This window comes from Gallinula chloropus (genome assembly GCF_964237585.1).
Source record: "Gallinula chloropus genome assembly, chromosome: 1".
NCBI lineage: Eukaryota > Metazoa > Chordata > Aves > Gruiformes > Rallidae > Gallinula > Gallinula chloropus.
Window position 1 is genome coordinate 154,515,877 of NC_140085.1, and position 16,997 is coordinate 154,532,873.

General features: G+C 43.1%; 1 protein-coding gene across 1 annotated transcript; it reads right to left on the minus strand.

Annotated features, from left to right (window-relative positions):
- Positions 1-625: 625 nt before the first annotated feature.
- Positions 626-16,452, minus strand: BIVM (basic, immunoglobulin-like variable motif containing). Its single transcript, XM_084266170.1, has 10 exons — positions 16,424-16,452; positions 14,435-15,036; positions 11,782-11,908; positions 10,465-10,560; positions 10,274-10,378; positions 8,405-8,499; positions 7,023-7,155; positions 4,975-5,058; positions 3,021-3,117; positions 626-2,134 (listed from the first exon to the last, which is right to left on the minus strand). The coding sequence occupies exons 2-10, from the start codon at positions 14,922-14,924 to the stop codon at positions 1,844-1,846; spliced, it is 1,518 nt and encodes a 505-aa protein (XP_084122296.1). The 5' UTR covers positions 14,925-15,036; positions 16,424-16,452; the 3' UTR covers positions 626-1,843.
- Between the last annotated feature and the right edge of the window lie 545 nt (positions 16,453-16,997).

Here is a 16,997-nt window from a genome sequence, read left to right on the forward strand (position 1 = left end):
GCATTCCAGCCGCTGCTAGAAAAAATTAACTCTATCCTCGCCGAGCCCAGGACACCCTCACTACACCCCACAGGGAAAGCTGCAGGCAGCCTTTGCTCAGGCCCTGCAGCAGGCCCCTGGCCTCCACGCATCTTCCCTCTCTTGCTAACTGGGCCAATTGAAGATGCCTATTTTGTAACTTTTGCAGTTTCCAAAGCAAGAATGAAACAAAGTGTAAAAGAAAGGCCAGCACAACACATCTGTTCAGCAATAACAGCAGGCAACTATTACCAGGCAAAACTTAAAAGACATTTCTGGGAATCACGTTAGCCTGTAGTACCCCTAAAGAACACACCTCAGGTATTCTGAAGAGATTTGGGTCCTCAGTCCAAACCCAGCTTGCAAAAAATAAAGCCTGAAAATAGTTATCTAGAAAATACCTCCATTTTCAAAACCTATGGGTTTTGCTCAGTCATCAGCCTGCAGCATTTGGGATGTTAAATATTAGAGGTCAAGTCACAGGGGCTGCACAGGCTTCTGAGCAAGATCCTACCTCCAGGAATGCTTTGCTGACCCTACATTCCTGAAAATCTTAACTAAACACAGGGTCACTGTTCCCAAGACAAATGAAAAGCAAACAACAAAATAGAAAACGAACTTTATTGAATGAACAAAAGTCTAAAAGTCTCCCGATTTTTGGTTAACAAAAGCAGCTACCTACAAAACCCCTGCATTCCATGACAAATCTGTTTATGTCAAAAAATGAATCCTTGAGCAAGTAAGAACATTTGTACGCAGAAATTACAACTGTTGAGATGTGTTTGGGCAAACAACTGGATACATTTCAAATCAGAGAAAAGAAAAAAAGTAACGGCACATGGACACCTTACAAAAAGCTTGAATTGTTTGCTGGCCAAGAGGTATTTATTATCATCAGGGCTGCCAGCAGATTTCGGCACTTACATCTCCCTCATACAAAATTAAAAGAGCAGCAGAAAGAAATGACAGAGGTTTTAAGACTGAAAAAAGAACTGCCAACCGAACGCAGCAGCGTTCATCTGGCTCATTTGGCTAATTGTAAATGCAGCTTTTTAATACTGAATTTCACAAGCTTGATTTAAGTGAGTCCGTGCTCTCAAGAGGCTCCAGGATAAGTATTCAGCTGCTGTATGTATATGCAGAGCAAAAGCAGTAAGGAAAGTCCATCCTTGAACTTTCCCTACCACAGGCGATTCCTCTCAGTCTAAACCAGCATCCAGCTAAGGGAAAAGAAACCGATAGCTACTTGACAAGAATGATCATCTGACTGATAGAAGTCTACTGGGAGCTAGAGAATGTACATTCACTTTGTAGATCTGACAAGATTTTCTACCCTATGTGATTATTTTTTTCCTTTTCACTGGATATGGGCAGCCTTGATAAAATGTAGTGTTAAAAAGGAAGGCAATGTTTACTTTTATCTTTACACCATTTGCAGAATAACCCTTTGTATAAAGTCATATGTCATATAATTAATTGTCATGCTTTTCAATACTAAGTATTTTCAATGAAGTCTCTTTAATACATTGACTAATTTCAATCTGCTCTTTTGTTTCCACGGATCAGGACATAGTACAATTATTTCAAAAGAAATGATTGATTTTGCTGTCATATTTAATTTGATTGAAAAAGTACAATAATCTGTGCTTATCTGTCAGTTGATACATCAGATCTCATCCACTGCAACTGTATCATCAGATTTATTTAATAATTATGAAGCTGTATCTTATAATTTCTATTCATATGTATTCTAGGACTAATAATCCCTAATATGACTTGATTAAAACTAACTTTAATATATCAGCTCTATTACCTGAAGTTAATTTTAATCGTTTCCATCATAATCATTGTAACTCTGATACCCACTGTTCCTCCTCTCACGAAGACTAGATTTCTTCCATGTAGATTCTTGATGAAAGCCAGCACTGAAAGACCGACCCAGTCGTCCATGTTGTTTCTTAGAGATATTGTCTTCACTCTCTGATTTGGAAATTCCCTGTCCTTGTGTCTGGGATTGTTTATCCTGCCTAACATTTCCAAATGGAAAATTCCAAGGACCAAATCTTTGCCAGTGAAGTCTCTGGAAGGCAATGATGCAATGAAGATTTCCTCCAACCTAATCAAAGTGAAAAGGTGCTTTGGTAAATGCACACAGCTACCTTTGTAACATTCAGAGATATTTGAAATTGACATCTTGGCAGGTAACAGATTTTTAAAAAAACCCAAACAAAACCAACACACAAAAGCAAACAACAACAAAACTACTCCACAAACAACTATGTTCAATCAATTTTGGTTGTTTCCCTGATTCAAATACAGCCTCCTTTCTCATCTTTTCAAGTCATCCTTTCTGACTTTCACAGGCTGATATGACTTCCCCTCTGCTAGTCTTTTTACTCTCCAGCCACCTTCACCCAAATTCTCTCTTCTGGTACCTTCTCACCTTGTGAAACAGTTTTCCATAGTGTCTCCACATCTAAAGTCATCTCTTCAGCCTATTATTACACAGACTTTCAGTCTGCAAATCACAAATACATCCCCACTCCCAATATACAGTCCTATGTATAGGAAGGAAAGCTATATGCATGGACAGTAAGTTCACTCAAGGGAGGCATGCATTCTTTTATATTTGATCCTGCTCAACTGTGCTTTCTTTTCTGCTTACACGTAGTAGCTAGGTCATGCACCAAAAGGATCTGTCCACAATTTGTCTGTAGAGTAGTTCTATACTTGCTGCAGCTACATTTTAAGCCAACAAGTTTAAATACTGTGACCAAATACACTGCATACACTGACACCCTGGTTCATCCTAGCATATGCCAGGCTTGTATCTTGTCCTGCAAGTAAATATAAACGACTCTGGGATGTAGGTACCCACATTTGACTTTTGCCTTCAGCAATACTTTGTAACAAATTTCATAAAGTTATCTTGCACTGCTGAAATACAAATAAGGTTGCCAAAAATCTACCAGGTATGTCCTCCCATCTTAAATTGACCTTACCTTCTTTGTTTTTCGATGCTGCAATCCTCTCTCCAGGTGTCGAATATCGAGGTATTCTGGATTTTGGGTGTTTAAGTCAGTGACAATATCTGTCCACCTACAGAATGAGGTTATTACTACTCAGCCAACATTTATTAAACCTCAGCACCACTAAAACTCAGGTACGCTTTAAACAGTTTTACCAGTGATACAAAGATAAATGAATGTGTAAAAACTGAAAAGCCTCAGTTTTAGAGACATCAAAGTAGGTATGAAAGTGTCACTTTTAATCCAAGGATTCATAGTGATTATTCCTGTCTTGGGAAACAGCTTCCAAAGTTAAAGGAAGAAGCAAAGTACGGTTTAATCAAGGAGAAACGAAGCTTTTACTTTGTTTAAACCTCTCTTACCCTTTTTCATCATTTAGTTTGCACCCTTGTCTTGCTCACCCACTAAATCTGGTTTTGCCAGACAGCTCTCACCATAACTCACTCCCCCGGTCTATTTCACTCCCGTCTGTAACAAACTATCAATTACTCATTCCCCATTCACTCAGCTCAGCAGAGTTTCACAGCTCCTTCCAGCCATGACACAACAAATATGCCCACATGGAGAGGGAGAGCTCTTTAAGCCTACAAGTCACCTTTTCACTTCTTTCAGTGTCTAATTGCCTGCTTCTCTCTAACACCACCTTCCAAGTTCAGAAAATCCATTTCTATACCAACCTTTTGCCCTCTTACATCAGGCACATAACTTTCTGCTAGCTCTCACTGGGACTGTAGCAGGAGGAACAATGTCTCAGCAATCAAAAACAGTATTACAAAGGTTTCTCTCCTACCTCAGAAACCTTTTCCTGTGCCACCTGTAGCTCACGTAGCACAGAGCAAAACTCTGTCAGTGGGATGTACAGTATACCATTTCTCAGCGCAACCACAGGCATAACCTGATTTTTATTGTGTTGTGCTTAATCTCATTAGTCCAAAATATCCAGTTAGTTACAGCTGATATATCACTGACTGTCATATCACTAACAAAACAAAACAAACAAACAAAAGAGCTACCTGCGTTTTAGGCACTGGGGTAGATCTGACTGGCTATGAAACCGTTAGATAAGCACTTCCAAACAATTTTTCAAAATTAATAGAGAATAAATAATAGGAAAAAAAGTAGAGGTTGTATAGGGTTTTGGTGGAGTTTGTTGGTTTTCCACAGCCCTATTGTTAATATCTCAATAAAAATCACTCCACAGTTAACTCAAGGGGTAGCAGAGAAGCTAACTGCTAGAACTTATGTTTTGGTCACAGAACTGGTTTCTTGAGAAATACCATTCCTTTCCATTGTCATCTCATTTCAGAATTTAATATCAGGCATTATGAACCAGCATGTCAAGTAAAGCTGAGAAAGCTGTTCTATTAATTTATAACAACAAATACAACTCAGCAATGAAATATCTGTGCAGCTCTCCAGCTCTCCTAGTTTGTATGCCTAATTTAGACACCTATGAGCTAGAGCTCATCACAGTGTTTTAATGCACAGATAAGCTAGTAACACAGCAGAGTACAGGCTGTCCCTGTCCCTGAGCTGAGAGATCCTGCTAGCAGCATAATATCCTGTGCATACCCCAAACACAGCCTGCCTACGTGCTCCACTGCAGCATAAACTCCTCCAGGTTTCCTACAGCCCATAAGCAGCAACTGGCACAATCACAGGCAGCTGAGGTGTCTGTTCCTGACTAATGTGAGTTGTGTCACACTCAAAGAGAAACAGGCATTGGCCTTCAGCAGTCCCACTCATGTCCTGCCACGTGACATAAAACTGCAGACTCAGCCTTGGTGTCAAAACATTACATTTCTCACTAAAGCACTTGCTTCTGTTTCATTAAAAAAAAAACTAATAACATGGTGACCCTTAGTAGAGAAATACAATTTGTTTTGAAAGGAAATACATTGTTTAAAATTCTTACCACCTAACATACCTTTTACAGTGTATTGTCGGATGCTTTCTGCTTGGCTCTCCAATTAAGATCCAGTATTCTACTTCTTGCTGCAAGACATGTGCCCTGTTCAACAGAAGATAAAATCCTAGTAAGATTAATTGTGCATACAAAAAGAGAGATATTAACACTCTGTTGTTCTTTCTAGGATTTTCTAACATTTAAAACTGTTTCCTCAGCCAAACTAAAAGCCAGCTCCCGTGCCATAAACAGTGCTTGCAATTGCATACAGGGGAACTTTCTGTTTTGCAAGACCTGGAAGTGAGATAGAAGCTATTGCTCTTCATAAAAAATCGCATTACTTGGATGAAAGGCAGTCTAGTGTAAGGTACAGATATAAATACATACATAACAACGTAAGTAAGAGTTGTGTAAAGCCCCATGAAGGCAGAACAAACATCTTCCTCCCTACCTGTGATGTTGAAGAGAGTCATAAAAGAGCCCCTTCCACAATTTTTAAATTACACCCCAGCCGACTGCTGTTACTAACAGCTCTATGGACACAACTGGCAACTTTGCTTCCTCCTAGGCATCCAATACCACGTATTAAAAACCAAAACCTTCAGCTGATACTCGTTCAAGTTTGTGAACAACTAAGAAACTCAAAGCCTGCAGTAACCTTGTCAGGGAAAAATTGTAAGACACCTGGGAAGACCTTTCTGTGACTTCCTGTATATAAATATCTCATTAATAACCACCTCGGTTTCAACTGTCACAAAACCAGAGGTTTCTCTGCCTAGGGTATCGACAGCACACAGCCTTATGCTTGCAGTGATTTCTTTACTTCTAAAAAGTTCCCTGTGAAATAAAAATGTATGCCATCATTGTACAGATGGGAAGCCAAGACACAGGATAGATTGATTGACTTACCTAAGGTCACACTGGAAGTCTGTGGTTGAACTGGGAACTGAACCCAGGTCTCCCGAGTCCAAATCCAGCAACCTAAGATCATACAGGAAGTCTGTGGGTGACCTAATAACTGTCTCCTAAGCTCAGCCTAGCAACCTATCTGCCCATTTCTTTTGAAACTCAAAAGTTTCTTAGCTTGATTTTTAAAGAAAAGCTTTCCTTTGTAACCAGAGTGCAAAAACAACTAAACAAGAACTGCAGAATCTATTGACAGTGCTTTTGGAACCTAAACACGTTTTTTCCCCAGTAAGATATTAGAAGGCATAAGGAGAACAGGATGCTCTTCTGGTCTGACCTCCAGCCTAAAATAAAGTTACAAAAACACCTTGAAGTCATTACTTCATGTTATGTTGTTAGAAGAAACCTATTGTGAGGAAGAAAATCTAATGTTGACTTAAAAATAACATCACTAGTGACCAGGAATCCATTTAAACCACAGGTAAAGTACTGAAATTGTTGTTCTTGCTCATTACTAAATGATATAAATTCAAACTAGGTACAAGGTGTGTTAAGCCTCCACACACTGGACCATATTATTTTTCAAAATGCATTTTTAACCTAGCAAACTTTTTTTTTTTAGTTTGCTTTTCTAGGGCAGACTCTCAGTAACAGACCAAGGAAGTCACTAACCTTTTGATAAACTTAAGGAGACTGACATGTTGGACTTCTATTTGGGGCATTCTTTTCACTCACATGGCATGCCAGGGAATGAAGTCTTAATAGAAAATTTCTGTGTTCTTTTGTTCACATACTAAGAGCTTTCATTACTCTATGGTCAGACTCGCACTGGGATCAAATTAGATTCAGATGATTATGCTTTATTACCTCCACACAATTACTGTTCTGAAGTCTAAAGGCAGAGCCAGCGTTCTCCGTTCCTCGAGGTGACTGTATCTTCAGCAGAGCCAAAGGCAGACTGCTTGGTAAGCAAAGACTGAGGCTCACCTCACACCAGTGACCTACCCCTGTCACTGCTTAGCACTCCCTGTTACGAGCATCTGCTCATTTCCTCAGGGGTCTTCTTAGGCTCATGCTTTTTTACAGAGAAAAACGGTATCAACTTGCAGTAAGTTTTCCTGCACGCTTCCTCCACTAAAATAATCATAAACACAGTCTCTTACCTGTATGCTTTACTAGCTTTTACTGGGGTTGCTTCAAATCCAATGGGGCAAAAGTAATGGTTCTGACAATGGTAGATGTAGGCCATCGATTCATCTTTCAGTCCACGCGTCAGCTTCGCGAGGGCCCCTGCAGCTACAAGGAAACAGCAGGTTGCAGTCTGGAGCACTTTGGATCCTCCATAACACGCTCAGCAAGAAAGACCCACTGGGCAACACCACATAGTTGTGCTGCTTTTTAAATCAGAGGACACAACCTGACAGGCATGCACAAAATACAGTTTAGATTTCAAACTTCTGAGGATCTTATTTCCTGCCTGCTGCATAACGAAAAACCCACCCCAAACATCTGCCAGACAGTCTGCACCAGGGGAATGCCATATAAAGTCTGCACGGCATTTAGATCAAAGTCATATTAACAATTACTTGTTCTGGGAAAAACAAAACAAAACAAAAACCCCACAGTATTTTTTAACCTAGGAAACACACGCTGCAACCCAGTGCAGCCCCACTGCCCTGAGTCAGATGTAGGAAAGCTTTCAAACATTTTGGTATTTTGAGCTTCTTGGAGCTTCCCAGTCTCAGGAACACCTCCCTCACTTGGGCGTACAGTATTCTGTAATGTGACTGCAGAACTCAGTTTTGGGAAAAGACTAGAGAAGGCATCGAAGCATCAAAGAACTCTCAGATAGGACACCATGAACAAAAAAGGGGATCCTCACTTTAAAGATCGTCCCCCAAAATTTTCAGCATGGTTTTATCCTTTTAAAGAACCTCCCAGTTAAAAGACAATTATCCAGACTGGGCCAAAGGCTAATGAACTGCACATGAAAGCACAGAAAGTTCTTTAGGTACCACATAAAAAATGCAGCATCATAAGTTAATTAAGAATAATCCCCTAACTGTTGGAGACAGATGTTAGTGTAACTCAGGCAGAGCAGATGAGTTCACTAACTTAAAAACTACATTTTTTAAAGTACAAATCATTTGTTAAAGGCATTAATACTTTTGTGCTGTATGTTCTAAGTTGTTACACAACACAGATTTCTAAAGCACCAAAATAAAAACCTGCTGCTCCCCCAGGGTATTGCAGCAATGACATCTTACAGGACACAGAACTGGAAGTGCAGTGTCCTCCTGGATACCTTAACACTCCAGCTATGTGACAGCAGAATGTATAGCACAGAATATATTTTATACAAATAAAAGTACAAATCAAAGTTTTAGCAAAATAGAAGAAAAAGTAAATCCAGAAAAAACAGGCAACCTGGTGCTATTTGATAGCTTATCTCAAACTGGAAGTACTACTTACAGAATGTCAAATGCTAGACAGGATTTTTCAGTTTATATACCGTAAGATGAATGCTTGAGGATTAGGTACGTACCAGTCTCTCCAGCTGTCTTGTTCTTCCCATGAGGTTTATACAGAACATATGAGCATCCCTTGATATGGAAGTGATCATTTATTTGCCTAAACCATCTGAAACAATAAGCTTAAAGATTGTAGTAACTCAGGAGTTATTAAATGCAATTGTCTTTCCTCATATTTTTCCCTCTGCTTAACAGTTTAGAAAAAAGGTCTCAGCGTGCTACTAAGTACCTACCACAGTAGTATTTAGATTGCAGATGGCCGTGGTACCCTAACACAAACAAAACTTAACATATCCTAGAGAGGTAAGTAAATATTCAAAGCCTTTCCCACCACCTTTCTTTTTCAGACCAGACACAGATCCATAATAACCAAAGGGATGGATCTGACAAGTTGGTCTTACTGCCTTCAGTCCAATCACCTCTTGTTTTCAGTTACTCAGCCTTCAGAAAGACACTCAAATTCTAAAGAGCCAAGCTTCAACCATACTCTGTAAGCTTCATGAAGACATCAGAAGGACAGACCCTTCAAGTGAGACTTTTTGTGTATCATGTTGAGCTTCTATCACATACACTTCACCCTGTCCCAGTGCTACAAAGGTCCCAAACCACAGCTCCTCACAGCAGCAGGCAAGGACAGGTCTGCCAAGAAGATTTTGCCTCACATATTTACTTTCCCACATCCACAGAACCATAGAATGGCTTGGGTGGGACCTCAAAGATGACCTAGTTTCTCTCAGCCCCCCTGTTTTCCAGTCTGCAAAGTACTTTAAAATTATTTGACCAGGCAGACAAAAGCCCTTAGAGGGGTAACTCTTCCACAGTGCTTAGGGCACTCATAGGGGAAAAGGATAAAGAATTCCAAGTTTAACTTTTGGCTGTATAGACTGTTGACATGAAGAGACAGAACTTTTTATCAGCTTGGTCTGTAAGGGTTGCTATATCCTGACATACTGCTAAAGAGATACAAAATCTGGATCCAAGCCTCTCCTAAGGCAGAGAAGGAAGTTTTCATGACACTCTTCCATCACGCTATCATTAAAGAACAGACTGCTGCCACGTTTTCAAATCCAGCACCCACATTCTGTGCCAAACCTTATATACAAATTCAAAAAATGCTAATTAGATCAAATACAACTTATGAAACAGGCAAGAACACTGCAAAATTTTTAAATCTCACAGAAGGGTATCACAACAAAGCGTCACTGAGATGTTCAACACTCAAGTACAATATGCTCCTGGCCCTGTTTAATCCCACAATGCCTTATGACTTTAGTAAAACAAAACATAAAAAAAAGGACAAGGATTTTAAACCCAACTCATCAAGAACAGCAGTGAGGGAGTGAAACAGAACTTGAAAGTTCAAGTCTTTCCTGCCTCCAGTCTTTCCCCTCCTCCTCCTGAATAGCTCCACTGCAGCAAAGGTACAGCACTCACTACCTCATTTTCAATTTTTAATTATTTTTTACATAAAGCTACTAGTATATCAATTGCTTTTTCAGGATGTTTCAGTGACATTAACAAGCATTTAACATTCCTTTTCAAATCAAGGAGACTGGATTCATTAGAGTATTATATCATCATTAAACAAGCTGAACCAAACATCAAATAGAATTTCAGGTTCACCTGATCTGTGTAGCAACATCACACTGCACAAAATGGCTACTGCAAAAAACTCAGTAAAAGGCTTTTTTTGGGCACTGTCAGAGTACCCAGGTATGCTTCATTATTCTAAAATTTAACAGGACTAACATGTCAGCCACTTTTTTAAAAAACTTTTTTTTTTATAATGAACTTCTGTTGTATTTTTAAATGTTCTGTCTCTTAGCTTTATGTTATTTTTGCACACATTAAAATTTAGCTACATCAAAAAGAACAAGGCATACCTCATTAAAGTTGTATTTCCAGTGAAGGGACCAAACCTAATCTCCTCAAATGGGGGCTGAAAGCCCAGTATATGCAAAGCTTCTTCTTGAGTAATAGGTGGTAAACTGAGGGAGAAAAAATATTGTTTAATAAAGTAATTAGCAGTATATTTTAGATTCTCTGGAGTCAAAACAGTCTATATGTGACTTACCTTCCAGCTCCCAGTGTACTATATAAAAAATTCCAGCAAGAGACCAGGGATGAAATTCCACAGGAGGTCTTATATTGAGGTCGACTAATACAATACCTGAAACAAACAAAACCCCAAACACATTAGTAAGTGTTCTTGACTTAGCTACAGGAGCAACCTGAACTACCCTCTATGTGCCATGGCACTTCAGTGACATGTCATATCAAATGGATTTATTTTCACTGTATTTAAAAGAAAAAAAAAAAGAGGTTAAATATGTTAACCATCTTCTTTAAGCTTGTCAGATACTAGTACTTCATTTCATACAAATCTGACTGATTTCTACCAGATCCTTGATAGTTCTGCACAAATTATCCTGCAGGAAAAAAATTGGCTCATAATGTACTACTATAACGTACAATTCAATCCAGCCTCTTCTAACGTATGAACTTGTAGCAAGCAGCTCCATCTCTACCAATTTACTAATGAATGTCATTCCAGGTCACAGATTCCCCCAGCTTTTAACTTTCTCATGTCATGGACATACAGTAAGAAACAGTTTGATTCATTAATTACATTTAGTGACCTATATTCATATGATATATGTTAAATAGAACTGCCAGATTCTGATCAAGTATATCCCAGTCAAAAGAAAAATCATCAGGAAGACATCAGTATTATGTTTAAAGTTACTGTCATGGTTTACTTGCTCACCCCTCTCATGTCACAAGTAGGAGAGTCAGAAGAAAAGGGTAAAACTCGTGGGGCTGAGATAAGGACAGTTTACTGGGACAGCAAAGGAAGAAGAAAAAAGCCATCGACAATACTAATAAAATAATATAGAAAGCAGGAGATGTGCACTGGAGCACAAGCCTCCCAAGCCTCACCTGCCCCTGGAGCAGCCACTCCCCCCACTTACTGAGCATGATGTCATGGTATGGAACATCCCTTTAGCCAGTTTGGGTCACCTGTCCTGGATTCTTTCCCTCACAGCTCCCTGAGAACAGTCATTTTTGGCCTGACCATGCTAGTGAACTTTTTTTTTTTCTTGGTTTTTGATTGAGCAGAGAATCCCCACATAGATTATTTTTTACCTTGCTGAAAGAAAAAAACTGTTTAGAAATAAAAATCATTTTGGAATTTCAACAGATGTGAAGGAAGCTCTCATTCTTCTTCTGGAAAGCACGAGATTTAATTTATATATAAGCCTATCTCCACTTCTAATATAAAAAAAAAATTATGAAGGCATTATGAACAAGTCTGAAATCAGCTAACCTGCAACAGTGTTTACTGACAAACTCTATGGGGATGATCTTAAATAAAATTAACCAATAATACCATCTCCGGAGGTCCAACACTTTCCTCTCCTTCACGTCTTCAAGAGCAGAACGCTGAGGACATTCCCTGTGCTGTTTGCTTTTTTTCTCTAGGGATTTTTTCTTTGTCGCTTGTTTCTTCATGTTGCCTGCAAAACAGATTTCAGAAACAAATGAATGCTTAGTTGACCTTTTGTATCCTCCTTCTTAAAATATTTTTAGTAACAGCATGCAGCTCAAACAGAGCCGCTGGGCATCTCAGTCAGCACAAACCGGGACTACACATTAACTGAAGGAAAAAGCTCAAATGCATAATCAAGATCATCAACGGGTTTGTAAAGCTGCCATTAGCTCTGTAAACACCCTGGTGTTTTCCTGAGCAGAATTAAGGATGACCTGCCCAACTGTTTAGAGAAAGCGCTCAATCCGATTATTCTAATGCGTTAAGTCAGCCATCCCAGAAACAGGACTCTGGGGCCAACCCCGACTTCAGCCCCTGACATTAAATGCTCAGGGAAACATAACAAAACACTTGCCTTTCACAGGCACCCTCCCCAACCTGCTGTGCTTTCTGATGGCCACCTACATGCAAGTGCAGTGAGAACAATCAACCCTCCGGATCTTCTCCTTTTTGTAAGCCCCTGAGACAGTGGAAAATGAAGAGTTGGGCCACGTGCTAGAGCAGGAATAGTGCTGTCCCATTTTGAAGCCATGACATGTATTTTAGCAAGACTCACCGTACTCTAAGATATTATCATTTGTTTCTTATTTTTAAAGACACTACATGTACATATGGAAAGGCAACGGCAATTTGCTAGCTGTATTTCAGTTTTGCTAAACTGTTGTCACACTAAGGGACAAAACAGGCCCTTGCCCAGCTAGCCAACCCATTAAGGAAAAACATCTTAATGAGGAGGCTGAGGGGAGACCTTATCACCAACTACAACTACCTGAAGGGAGGTTGTAGAGAGGTGGGCGATGGTCTCTTCAGCCAGGAGACAGGAGACAGAACAAGGGGAAATGGCACAAAGCTGTGCCAGGGCAGGGTCAGATTAGATGTTAGGAAAAAGTTCTTCACTGAAAGAGGTGTCAGGACCTGGAACAGGCTGCCCAGGGAGGGGGTTAAGTCACCTTCCCTGGATGTGTTTAAAAGATGGGTAGATGAGGTACTTAGGGATATGGTTTAGCACCAGATGGGAATGGTTGGACTTGATGATCTTAAAGGTCTTTTCCAACCTTGTGATTCTGTGATCTACAGCCAGCTCCAGATAAGCAGAGGGATTACAGGAAAAAGAAAACCAAGCCTGTATGCAAGTGCCTGATTCACAGTCGCAATCTGTGACTAGGAAAGAAAGAACATAGGAGGAAGCAAAGAAGCCAGTTTTAAAGGAACGGGCTCCCTAACACTGTATAGATACAACAAATCAATATATACACTTACAGAAACCAACTGCTTTCCTAAATAACTGTAATGATCTAATTTACTTCTTATGGCACATAAATCATGCCTTCAATTTCAAAATACATCTCTACATACTTTGAAACATTTCTGCAAGTGACAAACCCATACTTAACAGGTAAAACTAACCACTGCACAGTACACTAACTCCTACCAAGAGGAAACACCCAAAAAACACAAAGGGGAAAAAACGCCAAAAAATTAAGCAAAAGTCTACACAAACAGTACCCCCCAAAATCCACATGCAATTAAGTAGAAGCCAGCTTTGTATTACAGTCACCTCCCCAGGCAGCTATGTGACTTGCACTCCTCCTAAATCACCATCACAAATTGTTAGGGGTTGGAAGGAACCTCTAGATATCACCTAGTCCAACCCCCTGCCAAGCAGGTTCACCTAGGGCAAGACCCACAGGAACACATCCAGGCTGTTATCAAGTCCCCAGAGGAGACTCCACAACCTCTCTGGGCAACAAGTTCCAGTGTTCCGTAAACCTCACACTACAGAAATTTGTCTTCATGTTGAGGTGGAACTTCCTGTGTTCCAGTTTAGGTCTGTTGCCCTTTGTCCTATCACTCTGCATCAGCAAAAAAGGACTGGCCCCATCTTCTTGACACCCACCCTTCAGGTGTTTATACACAGTGACAAGATCTCCACTGAGCCTTCTCTTCTCCAGACTGAGCAGACCCAGGTCCCTCACCCTTTCTTCCTAAGAGAGATGTTTCATTCCCTCAATCATGGTCACAGCCCTTCACTGGACTGTTTCCAGTATTTCCCTGTCTCTCTTGAACTGGGGAGCCCAGAGTTGGACACAATACTCCAGATGAGGCCTCACTAGGGCAGAGTGGAGGGGCAGGAGAACCTTCCTTGACCGGCTGGTCACACTCTTCTTAATGCACCCCAGAATAACACTGGCCTTATTGGCCATGAGGGCACACCACTGGCTCATGGTCAACTTACTGTCCACCAGGACTCCAAGGTCCTTTTCCGTGGAGCTGCTTTCTATCAGATCAACCCTTAACCTGTACTGCTGCATGGGGCTATTCCTGCCTGGGTGAAGGACTCTACACTTGTCCTTGAATTTCAGGATGAGCAAATTGTTTGAAATGACGTACTGGCTCTTCTGTAGCACTTCAAAAATTGCTCAACCTTCTCCACGAACCAGCTTGCAAACACGAAGGCTTTTCCTATCACAGTGTCAAACCTTCACTGCCTCACCTGCTTTATTTTTCAGGTTTGTGGTCACGCCATTGAACTCCGACTTGTCAATTTCCCATGCCAGAGGAAGCTTTCCAAGACTGCCAGACAAGCCCTCCAAGTCAGCATCTTCGCTGTAGATTATCTCTGAAGCACCAGTTGGGACGCCGAGCAAGCTAGGTGTGTTACTCCCAACGTTTAAGGCAGCACCGCCTGACAGGCAGGCACTAACTGAAGCACTTGGGCTTTTACAAATAGATGTTACTCTGTTTAAAAAAGCATAGTCTGAGCAGATGGTATAAAATTTCTCCCGTGTGTGAGTCACAGGGCATCCCCACGGGTAATGACCGTCTCCCCTAGACACCAAGGGCGCGGCGGAGGCGTCGGGCATACAGCATAGCTTCACCGGATCACGAAGAGAAGCTTCTGGGGATTCTTTCCCAGGTTTGTTTTCAGTGCTTCCATTATTTCCAGAACCATTCTCCTTTTCATCTTCTGAAATGGTAGGCATTGAATGATACGGGAAGAGTATCGCACAGCTAAGAACAGGGTTTTTTTCCTTTATGTTTTAATTACAATGGCATCATCGCCTCCATTGCTTCTGCACGGTGTCGACGACGTACCTGAAATAAAATGAGAAGTGCAGGCGTCTCAGTCAACATCAAACACACACAAAAAGCCTGCCTTTGAACTCACATCCAACAAAAGCCAAAATACCCTTCCAAATACAACACAACATTCACCACGTCCTGTCCTAAGCACCTCTAGAATTCCAGTACTTTTAAGTAATTACGAGGTGCCTCCAGCATACACCATAACGATGCCAGGATGAAGACATCACCTGCAGTTACACTTGTAAACAAGCACATGAATAAAACCCATGTTTTAAAAAAAAAGCTTCCTACATTTATGTAGTTGTGGTTGATCAATTCTGTTTCTCACAGTCACAATATCTTGCACAGATAGAGTACTAAATTGTTTGTATAAATTCATACATCACAGATACAGCAACTTAAGGTCACTTGACGCTGGAGAATCCTGAATACATTTGCTGCAAGTGAAGTTTAAGCTTACAGAAAGTTACTTACAGTAACTATTACCTCTGCTGATTGCAAATTGACAACGCTAGCCTCAATCTGTTTCACTGCTTTCCTCGTATGGCTGCTAAGGGTTCCCTTTTCTTTTCATACACCTCCAATTCTTCCAAGACGTGCAAAAGCAAAGCATCAGGTTTTATTCATGGTAGCAAAGAATTACCAAAACCAAATTTAGAAGGCTGGCTTGCTTTTAATGATTAACACCCCCCCCCCCCAAAAAAACAAAAACCCCACAGACTGATAGTACGTGTTGCCCATCACGTCAGCAGTCCACACATTTGAGAAGCAAAGACCCGTGCCGCAGGTGGGAAACCCGTCAGGCCGGAGCTTGCCTGAAGGAGAGCAGCCTCCTCCTGCTACACCGGCTCCTGGACACCGAACTGAACTCGCAGCCTTCCCCTAACCGGGACCGTGCCCCGCAAGCGAAGGCAGCGGGGCTTCTGGCACTCGGGAGGCGACGAGGACACAGCAAAACGCACGCACGTACCCAGCCGCGCCGGCAGGGACCGCGGCCGAGCGGCGCCCAGCCCCGGTCCTGCCCAGCGGCCCCGGCAGGACTCGGCGGGGCTCACCCCGCGGACACGCCAGCACAGCTCCCCCACGGGGCGAGGGGGGCACCCGGCCTCAGCGCCGGGGAGGGGCGGCAAGGCTGGGGCGCCGCCAATCGGGGCCTCGGCGCGGCGCCGCGGCTCCGCCCCTCGCGCTGCCGCCAGTCGGTTCCAGAGTGAACAGCCCCGGCTCGGGGGCAGGGGCCGCGGTTCAGCGGTGGCAGGACTAGGGACCCGCCGGGAGGGTGGGCCCGCTCCCTTCCCCAGCCTCTGCGAGGGCCGGCGGTGCGGGGGCACCGGGCGGTGTAGGGGGGGAAAGAGGGGAAGGGCGGCCCGCGCGGCGGCCCACGCTCCCGGCCTGTTACCTGCGCGGCGCCCGCCTGCGTCGCCTCCCCGGGCCGCGGCGGAGCGGGGACGCGAGCGCGCCGGAAGCAGACACGGCGCGCGGGGGGAAGGGTGCCGCGGCGCGGGCTCACCTGCGCCCCCAGCACCCCCCGCCTCCTCAGCGCCGCCGCCGGGCGGCACCAACTCCCGCCGCCGATCGGGGTGGCGCAGGGCTGCGCAGCTGCGGCGGCTCCGCCACCTCTGCGGGCCCTTGCGTTGTCTCTGAGGAACCGGCTGTGCTGCGTCTCCGGGCTGGGCCACCAGTGCACTCCGGCGCTGGGAGAGGCACTTCTTTGGCCGTGCTCCCCCCTGTCTCCGCCCTCGTGGTCTCGTCCGCCGCTGTTCCGCGGGTGGCGGGGGAGCCGCTCGGGGTTGGCGGCGCGGGGCGGCGGCAGCAGCCCCCGTCCGTGAGGCCTCGGGGCCGGACCGGGGCGGCTTCCCTGCCTGCCGCTGTTGCCGGCTGCGCGCCTCCCAGGCCTGGCCGCGGGCAGGGAAGAGCTCCCGCTGAGTTGAGGCTCTGGGAATTGCGCGGGGACCCCGGCAAAGCGTCAGTGG